Below are 16160 nucleotides of genomic sequence, written 5' to 3' on the forward strand. Positions count from 1 at the left end.
AGCCTATCTGATGCTATTTGATATGGGTTTTATTTGCACAAGAGACTATGTACTATTTATTACACCCTTTGTGTAGATATTTGTCTTGATGTCTGTCTGACCGACAGACAGACAGACAGACAGACAGACAGATTTTGGGTAAAATAGCCCAGGGGTTGAAACAAATAATGCTGGTTAGGTTGTTTTATACATTTCTTCAATAATTTATTGAACTGATGTTCAGATTTGGGGACACAATTCCATTTAGCTGTTTTATTTCAGAGCTACTATAAACACATTACTGAACTATAGGGAAAACAATACTGTATCCTGCAGGCGGGGGACTGGTGGATATAAGCTTGATGCAACAGAGACCAGCACTTATTGAGCTTCTACTGCGGATGCAAATGTAATGTTGTGGTACTGCTTACAATGATACAAGGAAGCAGACGTTAGTCTTCTGGAGGCTCATTTATAAAACTGCGGGGATTCCCCCCAGTGTGAAATTATATACTATCATAAATGCTGACATAGAACGTCTGTATGAACTATGAATAGCAAAAATTTATGAATTGACTTGTTTTAGTTTAATGATGTGGATTTCACACTCTACTAACATAGAGGGAATGCCCCCTGGTGGTTAGCTGTCCACCCTATACTCATTCTGTGATTAAAAATGTGTTAAACGATTTAATGTGTCTGAAACGTCTCCCCCTGCTGCAAACAGCCAGCGATGTGATGCAATCTATGATTCATTATCCCACAACCAGTGCAGGCATTTAATATTTTACTGGGCATGTTCATTCAACTCAAATTACCTATCAAGTAATTGGACAGTATGTAGTTTAACTGCATGTGATTATTAAGTTGATATGTCAAGTTGGAAAGTTGCCATGCTTTTATAACAGACAAAACAGAAACAGGGCTCTGGAATGTAATCATTTGGTCTGGTTTTGTGATGTTTTACCAGTGGTTTCAATGCAGTAGATATTGAATGAATACCCGATTCCTACACTGTTGCCTCCATACATCTGTATTATTTTGTGACAGCTAGAAGACAGTAAGAGAGACTCGCTGTCTACTGACAATATGACACTGCAACTCACACACAGGAACTCATGATAAGCGCACACTTGATGGCACACAGATACACACAAACACAGTGTACACTACACACAAACGCAAGGATATGACACAGTGTTAGTTTTTTTCAGAAAGACCTGGCTGAACAGCATGTATAGTCAATCATTTTAAAGGAGGCTCAGGTACTACTACTAGCAGAGTAGGTTACATTCAATAAGCGACAAACATTTAAAAAGGAATGTATTGTCACAGCTATTACTGCCCTCATATCTCATGTCCTGATCATCTGTGCTGTTTCACATGTCCAGCAGATGTCATCAGAGAAGCCAAACTGTTCAGTGATTCCCTAATTGCCTTCCTAGTATATACTGTATGTCCCTTTCTGTTCTCCACAGTTTGTTTGACAGTTTGTCTGATGCATAGATACCCACTGCGTACTTCAGCACTTCTTCGTTTACTGTAGCTAAAATAAGTCTGTTGCAAGTATCATTCCTTTGAGTCCTAACGTGTGTGTGTGTGTGTGTGTGTGTGTGTGTGTGTGTGTGTGTGTGTGTGTGTGTGTGTGTGTGTGTGTGTGTGTGTGAGGGAGTGCGTGCATACACATTTATTGTTTACTTTTTTTCAAAAGGAGGGAAAGTACCATCCTTGATGGAGTAATTTCTCATTTGGAGCAGCAATAGTACTTAGATATATCTAGATATATCTAGATATATCTAGATATATCTAATATAGATATATTTTTATAGAAACACATTCTATCCCAAACCCATCTGAACTGGCTGCCTTACCGTTAAGGCAAAATTGGGAAACAATCGTCTAGCTGATGTGAATTCTTCATGTGAATGTGAACGCAGAGTCTCTCCTCTGGCGTCTGTGCTAAGAGCATCCTAAAGTCCTATCCAAATGTGCGTCCTGCCCACCCAATCAAATACAAATTAAGAATAAATGTAGAGGAATAAAGAGGATACTTCTAGCGGGCCTACCGTTTCTAACTTCTGATTGGGTGGGCAGCCTATAACCTACCTCCCCGTGTTCACTTCAGACACAGAGCTCTGGGTCTCTAAGTGTCGGATGTTTTTACACCTGCGACTTTTGAAACACAGGTGTACTCTCAGACGCCTCTTATCAGTAGGCTTATTATGAGTTTCCTGTAAAAGGATTATATCAGATGATAAAGCTCACTTTAGATAAGTAAAAATCCTGCCCTGTTTGAGTGCCTGACAGAGTCCTCTGCCAGGAGGTAAATGTAACAGTGCTGACCAAACTGAATTACTTGCTTGCATACAGTAAGACAGGATCAATAGAAATACAGTTACAAAAGCATGTATTGAAACAGAGGCTTTCTGGTAAAAGATCCGTACTAACTGTAAAAATCACACTGTAGTGGTAGTAGTATTATACATAAAAGACAACTATATGGGCATGAAGCTGAATTGGTATTAACAGATAAACGTGGGTGATATGTAAACAATACATCAGAAAAGACATGAAAACTGTAATGCGAGAAGTCAATGTGTGTGTATGTATAAGTATTACTATTACACCTTATATGATTTAGACATAACCCATTCATTGCCCCCTCCCCTTTTAGGCATTTATTTTCCTGATATCTGACTTTTTGTCTCCGCCAGGCCGAAAGGCATGGCGAGAGAGTATGTTTTACCCCCTGTCCGTCCGTCCGTCCGTGTGTGTGTGTGTCCGTGTGTCATTCTGTCATTTTGTGCCAAAAATCCCCCAAATCGGTACACAGTATCTCTATAGTCATTAAAAGAAACGGCTCATTTCAGATTTTTCATATTCCATCCTGATTGGCAAAAATTGTCTTTCAAAGTTTGCAGGAGTACTCCGTTTCGAACAAAATGCCTCAAATCATGAACACAGCATGCAATTTCCGTGAAATTTTGCACACACATTCCCATTAGGCCGAGGAAGAAATGCCATTTGAAAATGTTCAAATCAGCCTCATGGTGGCGCTGTAACAGGCCGATTCGTGTTTTTACCTATAACTGCACCGATCAGTGTAAAACTTTGTATGCACACTCTCTAGAGGTCAAGGAAAAACCTTTGCCCTGCATTTTTCACATTTGCCTTTTATAGCGCCACCAGGAGGCAGACTTATGTAAAACATAATATTAATATTACAGATTTTATCAAAATTTCACGCAAATCGGTACACATGATCTATATAGTCATGTGATCAAGACGGATCTGTTAGATTTTTCATATTCCATCCTGATTGGCTAACATTGACATGTAATGTTTGCAGGAGTGGCCCGTTTTGAACAAAATGCAGCAAATCATGAACGCAGCGTCCGATTGCGGTGAAACTTTGAATGCATATTTGCACTACGTTGAGGAACAAATGCCACCCTTTTAACATTGGCCTGTTATAGCGCCACCAGCAGGTCAAATTTAGCAAAACACATTTTTAGAACAAAATGCCTCAAATCATGCATGCAGTGTCCGATTGCCGTGCACGGCCTAGGAATAAATGGCACCCTTTTCACATTGGCCTATTATAGCGCCACCAGGAGGCCATAATAACCTACCTGACCTGGCGGAGACTTGTGCTCCGAGGAGCACTTTTTCTATTTTTTTTTTTTTTTACCTTTTCTTTATCATTCCCACATAGTATCATACAGTATGACAAGGGCGTAAATTTAGTTTGGTACAGACTTTTTCTATAGCGGCGCTCCTAGCTACATTGAACATCTAGAACATTGGTTCCCTAACCTTTTCAAGTCTGTAGAAGACTTTTGAAAAAATGTCATGTCAAAAGTCAAAATCACATGTATTAAGCGCTCAATATTAAATTAAGAAAGGTCTTCAGTATCAAGGTGATAAAACAAATTGCTTTATCGATGTAAAGTATGTTTTGAGCTGTTAAAGAGGGTCCGGAGTCTCCGGGTTAAAATAACTTCTTGCTGAAGTTATTTAGTAGATTTGTAGAATTCATAGAACAAAGTAAGGAATACGCTATGACACATTCACACAGTTCATTGTTCACTTCTCCACATCAAATACAACTAGCAAACCTGTCACTTGGACTTCCTAGAGTACACAGAACCGCCATATTTTAGATTAAAAGGGATTTAGATGGCGTGCTATGTCTGTCACATGCAAAGGTCTCCTCCGTACTGTATTAATGATACAGCATTTATTTACTCAACTACTTTGATGGACTGTGGCTCTAAAAGGTATGATTAAGTACATTAGGACTTGTCACTCACATCCAATCATCATCATGGCCACGGCAAAGATCTTCTCCCCGTCTGTAGTCGGAGCTATATTTCCAAAGCCGATGCTGGTCAGACTGGTCATGGTGAAGTACAGAGAGGTGATGTAGACCGAGTCTTTGTTAGGGCCACCCTCCCATTTCCCTGAACCGCTGGTATTGAAGCGGTATGGCGTTCCCACCGTCTCGGCTAACATGTAGAGCCAGCTGTCCACACGCACGATGTTGGTGTCTTCATCGATGACCTCGTAATCGCCAATGCTGTACCTGTGTGTGTGAGGGAAATGTATTAATATTGTATTTCACAACCAGAGGTGGCGTTTAGGTGGGGAAAAACATTAAAATAGCCGATCTATAAGCTTGTAGATCTGTTATTTCCCCCATGTGACACCATCAAACCTCTTATCTCCATATTTTAACTTTTATATCAATAGTAGCAGATGTGCAACCTCGAAACGCGGTGCGAAGCGATGCGTTTTGAGCTAATAGAGCAGTGATATTCAACTGGCCAAATCCGCCCCCAGTGGAGCTTTCTTGTGGCCCCTGGAACACATTCCATATTCCAATGTAAAAAAAGAAATTACACAATTATTATTAGATGGTTGGTTGTACAGAATGACCATTTTGATGTTTTTCATAACCATTAACCGAAGCTTGTTAATGGTTAACCAACCAATAACCCGAATGAAGGAATGTTTGGGACTCACTCAGGGTTAACTAAGGATTAATTAACACCCACCGCCTACTGCATTTGCAGTCAAGACACTGCTACAAGAACCCAAATGCGGGTGAATGTAATCTTTGGTGAGTAATTTACTCACCAAAGATTACATTCACCCGCACCAAAGAAAGAATTCTCCTTCTACATCCATTAGCTAGTTTTGAGTGGATTCTGTCGTCCCCCCCCCAAAAAAAACTTTCCTTCATACGTAGGCCTACATGTAAACACTTCAACTTGCCAGACTGCCACCAATACTCTTCTCACAAAGATACTTCGATGCCAGGGACCCGTGCACAGAACACACAGAATCTACTTCCTATTTTCTCAATATCCAAATCAAAGCCTGTGCATTATAAAGGACTGGCACAGGAATGATCTTATCAAACATCAAAAGCCATGAAGTATGCAGTATGAAGCAGGCCCTTTAAGTTACCATAATGTACATAATATGTCCATTGTTGTGTCTTATATAGCACACACAACAAACGGTCAAACGGTTAACCACGAACACGCTCTTGTGGCCAGCGACTTCAAGTCATTTTACAATTGTGGCCCCTGCCTATTCTAGCTAAATACCCCTGTTGTAGAGCATACTTAAAAGTAACAGTTTTGGACATATGAGGTTTCCACCCCGACAGAGACTATATGGCTTAAGTGGTTAACCCTCAGTTGCTCCAGAGGAAGATAAAAGTGCCAAGAGTGAACACATAGATAAAATTAGCAACATTATTGGTAATTTTCATTTGATGATCTCTTCAATAGAAGATGGCAGTTAGCTGCCAAAACCATAATAACACTTTGGCTACCAGTGTGTGCGGCTACCTTCTCATTCAGTCCGGGAACGCATCTGTGTCATTTTAAAGAATAGCAGATATACTGTACAAGCTCATAGTGTGGTACCGAGTACCGCGCTATGAACTTGTAGATCTGATATTTTTTTTTAATCTTGAAAATTTGTGCAAATCTTTGAATATATATTTTTTAAAGCGTCAAATTTGTCAAATATTTTGTGCCAGGGACCCCCCCACAGAAACAAAGATCTGAGTAATTTTTTTTGTTTCAAAACAACCTACGTATTCAAAGATTTGCACAAAATGTTCAAGATTTTTCAGAAATGGCAGATCTACAAGCTCGTAGCGTGGCACTCGGAGCTTGTAGATCTGCTATTTTTGAATAGCCCAAAGTATAAAATAATAATGGTTATCGCTCAACATCTAAAATGACACGGTATGCGTTCCCGGATTGAACGGGTTAAAGACTAGTAATTTACCGTAATTTTCTTATCATAAGTTACAATATAGTATACTATACAATGCATAATACATTGTTGCTGTCGGGTGGAAACCTCATATGTCCAAAAAACGTTACTTTTCAAGATTCAAATTAAAAAATAGCAAAAAAAAATGTGTTTTTAGTTGTGAATTGGCTATTTTTGCTACTTTTGTGTGACACTGTAGTGTGACGAAGTAGGGCATTAATTTACAAAAAAACATACGTTAAAATACAGAGATAAGAGGTTTCTGCCCGACAGCAACGAAATACGATGTTAAATGTCATGCGTGTTTAGACGTACCAAATGCAGGCTAGCCAGTGGGCGGCCAAGCCAAACACACACACCAGCAGCACCAGGACCGCCGCCCCATACTCAATGTAGTGGTCCAGTTTGCGGGCGACCCGACCCAAGCGGAGCAGACGGACCACCTTCAGCGAGCTGAAGAGACTGCTGATCCCCTAAACAAGAGAGGAGATGGAGAGAGGAGATGGAGAGAGGCACATGTCACTGTGGGCTCCATAGCAATGATGGGGAGAAAGCATGGAGTGAAACCTACTTGCCCTCTCAGTGCACCATTAATGAGATAATTTAATGCCATATTATAGCAGTGGTTCTCAACCAGTGGTCCAGGGACCACCAGTGTTCCTTGAGGGGGTTCCAGGTGGTCCCCTAGCTAAATGATGGAGAGTTGGTAACCAAATGGACCCTTTATAGATCTTTAACTCTTGAGAGTGTAACATTAAACCAAATGGACCCTCAAGAGTTAAATTATTGTTAAATTGGCATTTACTTAATTAAAGAATTGCTATTTTTATCAACGTTTGCCTGTTGTCTCTCCAATGGTACCACATCAATACAGCATGAAATTGTGGACAAAATTGTATCCAACGACAACAAAATGTTCTAAGTCTTGGGTCGGAGAGGCTAAATCTCATCAATGGTGGTCCGTGGCTCAAATGCAGAATAAATAATGGTCTTTGATGTGAAAAGGGTTGAAAACCACTGCCATAAAGTAACCCCAGCCAAGGCATTCTCTGGAAATCTCCCATTATGCCAAGCAGGAGGCGTCTTCACCAGACTAATATGTGTCTCAGTTAAACCTGCAGTAATTTCATTGAATCAAACATCCTGTCACCTCATATTGTTCAAACCTCCTGAGCCAGCTAAATTAGTTCACTACACGTATTGTAATTGTCTTTGCCAGGCCGTCAGGCCCGGAGGTGAAGACTATAGCCAATTCAAAATGTTCCATCCTTCATAAGCGTCATGTCCTTGCGCCTTAGTCTCTCCCCTGAGGAAGCAGGCGAGGTTTAGATACGAGGTTGGAGGAATTGATCAGGTTCGTCTTATGAATGGGAAGCTCACTGAAGAGTCATTTTGAAACAACGGCAATTACTTTCAACATTTTACACAGCTGCATCACTGGTAATTGCTCAGATTATTCCTCAGATGTCATGTTGTACTGGACGCCGTTTTTCTCTCTTAGGAATTGAGCTGTTTGACATACATTCTATCATAGATCTACCCATGATGCACAACAAACCGCAAGATTGTGTAAATAAAAATCAATCAAACCAAACTATTATTGAATTTGTAAGTGTATATCACATTATCAGATGGTCAAATGTTTATAATGAGGGTGTAATTTGTGAAAAGGAACAGAGGAATACAGAGTGAGAGTATAGGCTACATTTTATTCCTAAAAATAAACGCATGTACAGTACAGTGTACAACATACTACAATAAACATGTAATAATCCGTAGGACTAAAACATGCAAATAATAAAAACTACAGAATGAATAAAGCAGCTTTCATCACTGTTATTCAGAGATGTATAGAGCATTTTATTTCTCTTCCAGTTTAATTAAGTGGGACACATTCACTCTCAACCTTGTACTGTAACTGTGTATAGGTAAAGCACTACCCATAGTTCTTACCATTCATCAATCAACTTTTTCATGTTTACATGATTGGAATACTATCAGATCAAACGTTTCAAAGGCTCTAAATCATCCTTTTGAAGTCTGCAACAATGCACAGCTGTTGGATTCCATCCAATAGCCCAAGGAGACGGTCCGCTGGAGTATCCAATAACTAAACAGATAACAATTCTTAAAGGCTAGTCTACCCCAATGATTCGCTATACGACAAAACAAACTGATCACAAACACGTTGCTCACATTAACTGCCATTGTAACGTTACAACATACTGTATGTCCATCTCTCTCTCTCTTTGTCTGTCTGTCTGTCTGTCTGTCTGTCTGTCTGTCTGTCTGTCTGTCTGTCTGTCTGTCTGTCTGTCTGTCTGTCTGTCTGTGTCTGTGTCTCTCTCTCTCTCTCTCTAACACACGCACACGCACACGCACACACACACAGTGCACAGCATGAGCACGTCTTTTTCTTTACCAGACACCTGAGAGGGAGAGAGAAAAATAGAGAGAACAAATTGGAGAAAGTAAAGGAGCGAGTATAGTTATTTCATTTGGCATTTACTGCACCGTACCCAGCACCATCTCCATTGCCGTTTGCGAAAGGGCCCCCCCCCTCCTTGCGTCGGGGCCCCGCGATTTTGCGCTACGCCACTGATTATGCATAGGTGTGGTTTGGGCGATACATTAATAAAACCAATCACCGTGCCAGATGCCATTGCCTTTAAGAGAAGACTGCGCAAGCCATTGTCCTCCAGTGTAATCTTGCGCTCTCTCCCTTTCTGCACATGGAAGAGCGACGTTGCCTTGGAATAAAATTATATTTGATAAACAGAATTATCACTGACACATTGCTGGTTATAGAGAACTTTAAATTACAGCAATCGCTTGTGTTCTGGATTAATTAAACAAAATGGTCTGGTGTGGTTATAGAAAACGCAGATCAAACGACATTTTGATAAGCTTAACTGGCAACTGCTGATAAAAACACAATTTATTGACACAAGGATTTAACAGTCACACTATGGTGGATTACAGTAAAATTGTAATGATAATCACATTCACAATCACTTAATTCAGAAGTGAACTCTGCGGCCACCCTGAGGCACTTATGACGTTGGACACTATACACCCAACGTTTGCTTCATACGCTCTAGCTTTTGATTGCCTTTGAATAAAACCATATTTGATCGACATAATTACAAGTAAGACGCGCGAACGCGGGAAGCGAACGGCAAAAAAAAAGAAAAAAATGAAAAAATGAAAGAAAAAAAAAAGTAACCAATAAAAAAATACAAAAAAAATCTGCGTTAAAAGGAGCATCTTAGAAAAATAAAAATTCACAAAAGTAATACTTTGAATGTTTTTGAACAATTCAACAAAGTGTTTGAAGTGCCTGTTTCACCCACTTCCGGGGGGCGGAGCCAAAATCCGAGCCCGAAGTATTTGTTCGTAGACCCCCACATAGGGGGGGTAGAAAAAGTTTCGGAGCGATTCGGGCACTTTTCATTTAACATGGGGTTTCAATGGGGAGTTTCTAGGAAGCTTCTCCGGGGCGTGGCTTCCGGGGGAAGGGGCGGGCTTAACCGCAACCTTGACAGGTGTGTTCAGTTTTCAAAGACCTTTCATTTGATGTATGGTACGTCTATATTGGACATTTACTTGGCTGCACACAGGCAGTGCACAGGCAGTGCACACAGAGACGCAGAGACGCAGAGAGACACACAAGCCGAGCACGGTGTCATAGTAAGCTCCACTTGCGCGGAGGCGCGCCGATATGTTACTGACTATAGAGAATGTTATATTATTGTAATCCATTGTAAGATTCCTGCGCAATGGATTAATGAAACTGAACGGGATGAATGGCATCGGGGCACGACACGCTGCACAAATCATTGTCTTCTTTGAATAGACTATCATCTTACAGTATATAAACACAATTGACACAAGGAATTGACTCTCACTTCTGCTGATTATAGGAACATTTTAATCACAGAGATTCGTTGAGAATTAGGAAAGAGGGAGCCTCTGAATGTTGTACATGTACATGTACATTGTGCAGGCACGCTCTACCAAACGAATTTGGCATAGCGAGTGGTTTCCCAAACGTGTGTGGGCAAGATAGCAATTTTAGGGAAATCTCAACAACATGCCCACAGGCACACCTCCAGGCGCAAATAACGGAGTCGGCATAATGTATAGCGGGTAGTGCGGCCGTAAGATACCATTTAGCTACAGTGCCAGCTGCCTTGTGTGTATTACCCGGGTAGCGGGTAAGAAGATAGGGCCCAAAGTACTCAGCCCCAGTACTTGAGTCAAAATATATAGATACTTGTAACCCAGTTTTGAGAGGTGCTATATAAATAAGTTTTATTATTATTATTATTATTACTCCAAGTCAAATATTACTAAACGACAAGTGAAAGTTGCCCTGTCAAATTTGTACTTGAGTTAAAGTACTGGAGTACTAGCTTTTAACACATCGGGTGCCAAACACGGTCTGAACCGTGTTTGCACAGAGTAGCGCTTTGGTGCCGAACACGGTCTGAACCGTGTTTTCAATGGCTTTTGTTTTTTTCGTTTTTTTCGCAGCGCCATTGTGACCTGCGTGAAAGATGTTATCGTTCCAGGCGTTAGCCAGGACCATCGTGCAAAATGCACGCATGCTTTGTTTCACATGGAATGCACGTCGTGGAGTCTACAGCTTAAACAGCGCCGCGCAGCTCAACGGTGAGATTTCTGGCACCGAACGTAATCTGTTATTACAAAATTCTGGCTATTCTATAAAAATACTTAAAGGATCACTTCACTTATTTTCAACCTATCTTAATTTATTACACAGCTTGGTTGAATGCTTGATTCTGTTCAATCACTGAATTCAGCGATTATTTTTTAATTCAATGACCGGGATTGACCGCTAACAGACCGCTGTCTAATCAATGACTCACCTGGCTCATATCTTTTTTTTTTATATATATTTTTTTATCCCGCAATTTTGGAACCTTTATTTTTCACCCGGCTCATATCAATCTGATTTTGTGGCGTATCCAACATGCCAGCCATGTAAACAAACACACAATGTAATTTACAGCTAAACATTGCTCTCAAGAATGTTTTTGAAAACATTTGAAGCGAGAAATTGACAGTATCCGAAAATGTATTCTACTTTATCAACACTTCCCGTTGTTTTCCGAGGCGACCGCGTTGCAATGGGCGCACCTGGCATAAATTCTGGAATACTTTCATTACCGTAAGCAATCAAATCCTTCGTTTTGTTGTTACTTTTGGATCAATTTATTTATTTAGCCAAGGTAGCCATGTAATAAGCGGGATAATCAATGGGGAGTGGGTCATTATTGAGAAATAAACCCCTTCAGAGTGATTAGACCCCTCTGCTATCGCATCGTGGTCTAATCACCCTGTCGGGGTTTATTTCTCCCCATTGATTATCCCTTGCATAATTGGTCCTCACTAATGCTCATTATAATATGGTAAAACATTTGTCTACTTGGTCTGTCTCAGAGGAGGGATGTGGACAGTTCAGAAACCCGCTACCGCAGTGACTTCATCATGAGCATTAGTGAGGACCCATTATATAGAGATAGGTTGAAATGGGTGAAGTGGTTCTTTAAGTATTCAAAAGTAAATGCTTTTAAAATACTGAAATATTTAAAAGTACAAATCATCAAATTAACAAATTAAGTAAAATGTCTTATTAATGCATTGGTGTATACATTTTTTTAATTTGAACATTTTCCAAAAATCAATTTTCCAGACATTTCCCAAAAATATTTATAATCCTATATTAAAGGGATAGTTTACCACCAGAATGACTTTTTTTTTCTCGATCGATTAGTCACCCCATGGAGTAAGATATTTTTTTGTTTTTGTCGGATTCCTAAGCCAATCATTTGATGACTGGCATCGGTTCTGGTAGGAGACACAAAGAGTCTCCTTTGTGTCTCCTACCGGAACCGCTGCCTACCGGTCCGCTGGTCATCAAATTATTGGCTTAGGAATGCGACAAAAACAAAAAAATATCCATGAATTCAAGTCTCCATGGGGTGACTGATAGAAAAAAAAAGTTTTTTGGGTGAACTATTCCTTTAAAATTGGCTACTGGGAGGGCCGGTGGACCTCTAACATCACTCTGACTCAGACATAACCATAAACAAACCCAATACGCCTATATAGGCAGGACCACGGCCACATCACTATTACTCAGACATAACCATAAACAAACCTGATACGCACATTTATAGGCATGTCACTATGACTCCGACATAACCATATACAGACCCGATACGCTCATATATAGGCATGTCACTATGACTCAGACATAAACGCCGATACATGCATATATGGAGACCCGGTTGTGTAGGGACACAGATTTGACCGCTATGCCCATATATGGGCATATGCATATATGGGACCGACGACTTCACTCGAGGGAGTACGGTGCCCACAATTGTATATGGACACAAAAGGGACACAGACAGATACAGTATAACACAGTACAACGGGTACTCTGGCAAAGCCCCCGACACTATGCCTCAGACATATCGGTCGGTGCGATGTAGGTGTGGGGGTTGTGTAGTGACCCGAACCTCTAATAGTCAAAATAGCAGATAAGTTCACAGCGTGTCGCTATGCAATGCATTGTGAGCTTATTTGAAATAGGACTTAAGTGGTTAATTCATAATGTATTTTCACTACCTAGAACTGTAGTCAAACGTACAAATATCTGTCATGAAATGTAATGGAGTGAAAGTCATCCAAGTATCCAAAAATACAAATACTCAAGGAAAGTACAGATACTCAACCACTGATTATAATATAACAGGTTGTAACAGGTAACATCTCGCCTTCATGTGTCACTGTCCAGTTCAGGACAGCCCTGTCTGCTGTTTATATCCTATGTCCCGGAGGGACTGTGACAATATTACCGTTGCTATGGAAACATCAGACTGTCCAGTTTCATATCGTTGCAAACCACAGTTTTAGGATTCTGTTGTTGTTGCAAGTTGCAACTCGTTACGTTGATTGAAATTGAATACTTAAATACTTGAATACTTGGGTAGCCAATCCGGCCTGGTGAAGATCTACGCTCAGGGGAGCGCACTTTTCTAGTTATTTCCTTTGTTTGCTTTGGACAAGGGTAAAAATCTGCTTATCTAATCAGTCTGATTAACCTAATCAGAGTTCTGTGTTTACATGAAGCTAAAAATCTTTTTCAGTAGGAACGTACCAACACAAGGCTGTACAGTACATGAATAGTAAACATTAAAACGATAGCTGTGAATCTTTTCACAGCAGAGTGAACGACCACCAACTCATCTTCAAAGATTTTCTTTCAGAATATCTGTTTCCTGGTCCTGAACGCTCAGTTACTGTGGATACTGGACCACCTACAGTACCAAACAGTAAACAAATGTCTTATACATAGTGCTGCACAATCTCACAGGAGACAGGATGGAGAGGTTACAAGACCAGCACCTACAGTAAATGCCTACTCAGCTCCTCCACGTATTGAAACACCCTCTCAGTGATAAATTTAAAGAGACAACACCAATCGCATCAGTGTGCTGTGCCGTTAGTGAGTGTATAGGATTTCTTTCCTTTGGTGGTGGTGGTGTGTGAGGGGGCAATATTGATCTTTTTAATGTGCTGTGGTGTGCAAGGAGCACACGACTGCAGCACTCATGTCACTCGATCTGACCTGGCTGCCGGTCGGAGCCCACAGCCTCCCTGACATCAATTTACAGACGCGAGGTGCCAGCTCTATTAAATTAACAGAAAGATTATTATGGATCTGGATCTGAAGTCATTATTCCTAAACTCCATAAGATCCTTTTTGGAAACAAGCAGGCTTTACCTGAATCCTATAACTCGATATCTCTTAAGTACAGGTATCCAGTCAGTAAAGTCAGTCACTGCGGACTTTGTTAGGTTTAACATTAACAACAATCGCTTATTCAAATTAAACGTTTTTTTTTTCTTCAAATGGAAGATATGTCATATGTCATTAATAGAATGTTGTGCACATGAATTTAGATTATCCCGTTTTGGGGTTTTCTTAACAATGAAACATTTATTAACTATTCTAGCTAAAACACCAAATTTTGTCCAAATGACTTCAAATATACCACACTAATATGGTACAGTATGCCTGTATGCCTGAAATTGTTTGACTTTGCTTTGTTTTCTTATAACTTGATATCCAATAAAATATTCATGAGGAACTATATTCCTATATATATTCATTTATATTATATGACATATGGCAATTGTTTAGCTCTGCAGATGTGCATTCATTAATTGGGGCATTCATTACTGGTGATTGGTCAGGTTTTTGTGGTAAATCAATGCAGTAAATTAAGAGGTTAAAGCCGATCTGAGGCAGTTTAATGAGGTGAATAAAATCTTTGCTGTTGTATTGTTAAGGACCTCCAAGGATGTAGGTCTAGAACAGGGGTAGGCAAGCTTTATTATCAAGTTTCTAGACTAGAATAACTTCAAACCCCCAATACAACCCCTCCCATAACTGACCACCAGCTACACTAGTTTATACAAACAAAATTCTAATTCATACTTATTGTCTCCGCCGAAGGTGGAGAATATGTTTTCGCTTTGTGTGAGCAAACATTGTTAGCCAAGCTAACATTGGGCAAGCTCCACGTGACACGTGTCAATTTGTTGACACCAATGCCTCTGATTGGCTAGAGGGACGCGTGACGAAATAAAATTCTATAAATAGGTGTGTCACTTCAAAAAGCCTCTACTCTTTGAAGTGAGGTAAAACAGGATCAATCAGACTTGATTGGAACAGTACCTTCAGTAAGTCCAAGTCACCCGTCTGTGCGTGTGTGTTTCCCTCTGAGAACACCTAACATTGGTCAAGCAAAGGCGCAGAAGGCCAAAGCTAAGAAAGCATACTCATCTACAATTGTAACGTAGAAGAGGACTAGAGTTGAAATGATCCCACAACAAAGCCGAACTCTTAATACGTGTCAATATGTTGACATCAATGTCTCTGATTGGCTAGAGGGACGCATGACGAAATACAATCCTATAATAAAAAGGTGTGTCACTTCAAAAAGCCGTTTACGTTTTTGAAGCGAGGTAAGACAGGATCAATCAGTCTTGATTGGAACAGTATCTTCTAGTCCAAATCACCCGTCCGTGCGTGTGTGTGTCCCTTTGAGAACACCTGACATTGGTCAAGCAAAGGCGCAGAAGGCCAAAGCTAAGAAAGCATACTCATCTACAACAGTAACACAGAAGAGGACTAGAGTTGAATTGATCCCACAACAAGACCGAAATCTTAATACGTATTAATATGTTGACACCAATGCCTTTGATTGGCTAGAGGAATGCATGACGAAATACAATTCTATAAATAGGTGTGTCACTTCAAAAAAACGTTTACGTTTTTGAAGCGAGGTAAGACAGGATCAATCAAAAAGGTTGGTATTCCTAATTGTCTAACTATTGCTAGTAAGTCTAAAAGCACATTTAGTTATTGCAATAGTTATTGCTATGATAACATAATTGCTATAGTCTGCTGGCGGAGACTTGTGCTCCGAGGAGCACATTTTCTAGTTTAATATGACTTACCAATAGCTTGGAATTAGATGGTGACATAAGTCAAACTTCTTAACCAAATTAGGAAAAGACAACAACTAGAAAAAGTTCTCCTCGGAGCACAGTTCTCCGCCAGGCCAGGTAGGTTATTGTGGGCCAGCAATGGGGCAGTCATTGTAGAGGTGAGTGGAATCGCTGCGTTTATGATTTAAGGCATTTTGTTCAAAACAAGCCACTTCTGCAAACTTTAGATGCCAATCTTAGCCAATCAGGATGGAATATGAAAAATCTGACAGATCCGTGCTGATCACATGCCTATAGAGATAATGTGTACTGATTTGGATGATGTTTGGACA

The 16160-nt window shown here is 40.2% G+C and overlaps 1 protein-coding gene across 1 annotated transcript in view; it reads right to left on the reverse strand.

Moving 5' to 3' along the window:
• kcnh1a (potassium voltage-gated channel, subfamily H (eag-related), member 1a) overlaps nt 1-16160 on the reverse strand; it is a gene marked incomplete at both ends in the record, with an annotated part of 53817 nt that overhangs the window by 14258 nt on the left and 23399 nt on the right. Inside the window, 2 exons of the mRNA XM_080449641.1 lie at nt 4293-4564; nt 6592-6749. Of these exons, the coding sequence (XP_080305767.1) occupies nt 4293-4564; nt 6592-6749 (430 nt within the window). The remainder of the gene's footprint in view (nt 1-4292; nt 4565-6591; nt 6750-16160) is intronic.

The sequence above is a fragment of the Gymnoscopelus braueri genome, assembly GCF_963280865.1.
Source record: "Gymnoscopelus braueri genome assembly, chromosome: 14".
NCBI classification, from domain to species: domain Eukaryota; kingdom Metazoa; phylum Chordata; class Actinopteri; order Myctophiformes; family Myctophidae; genus Gymnoscopelus; species Gymnoscopelus braueri.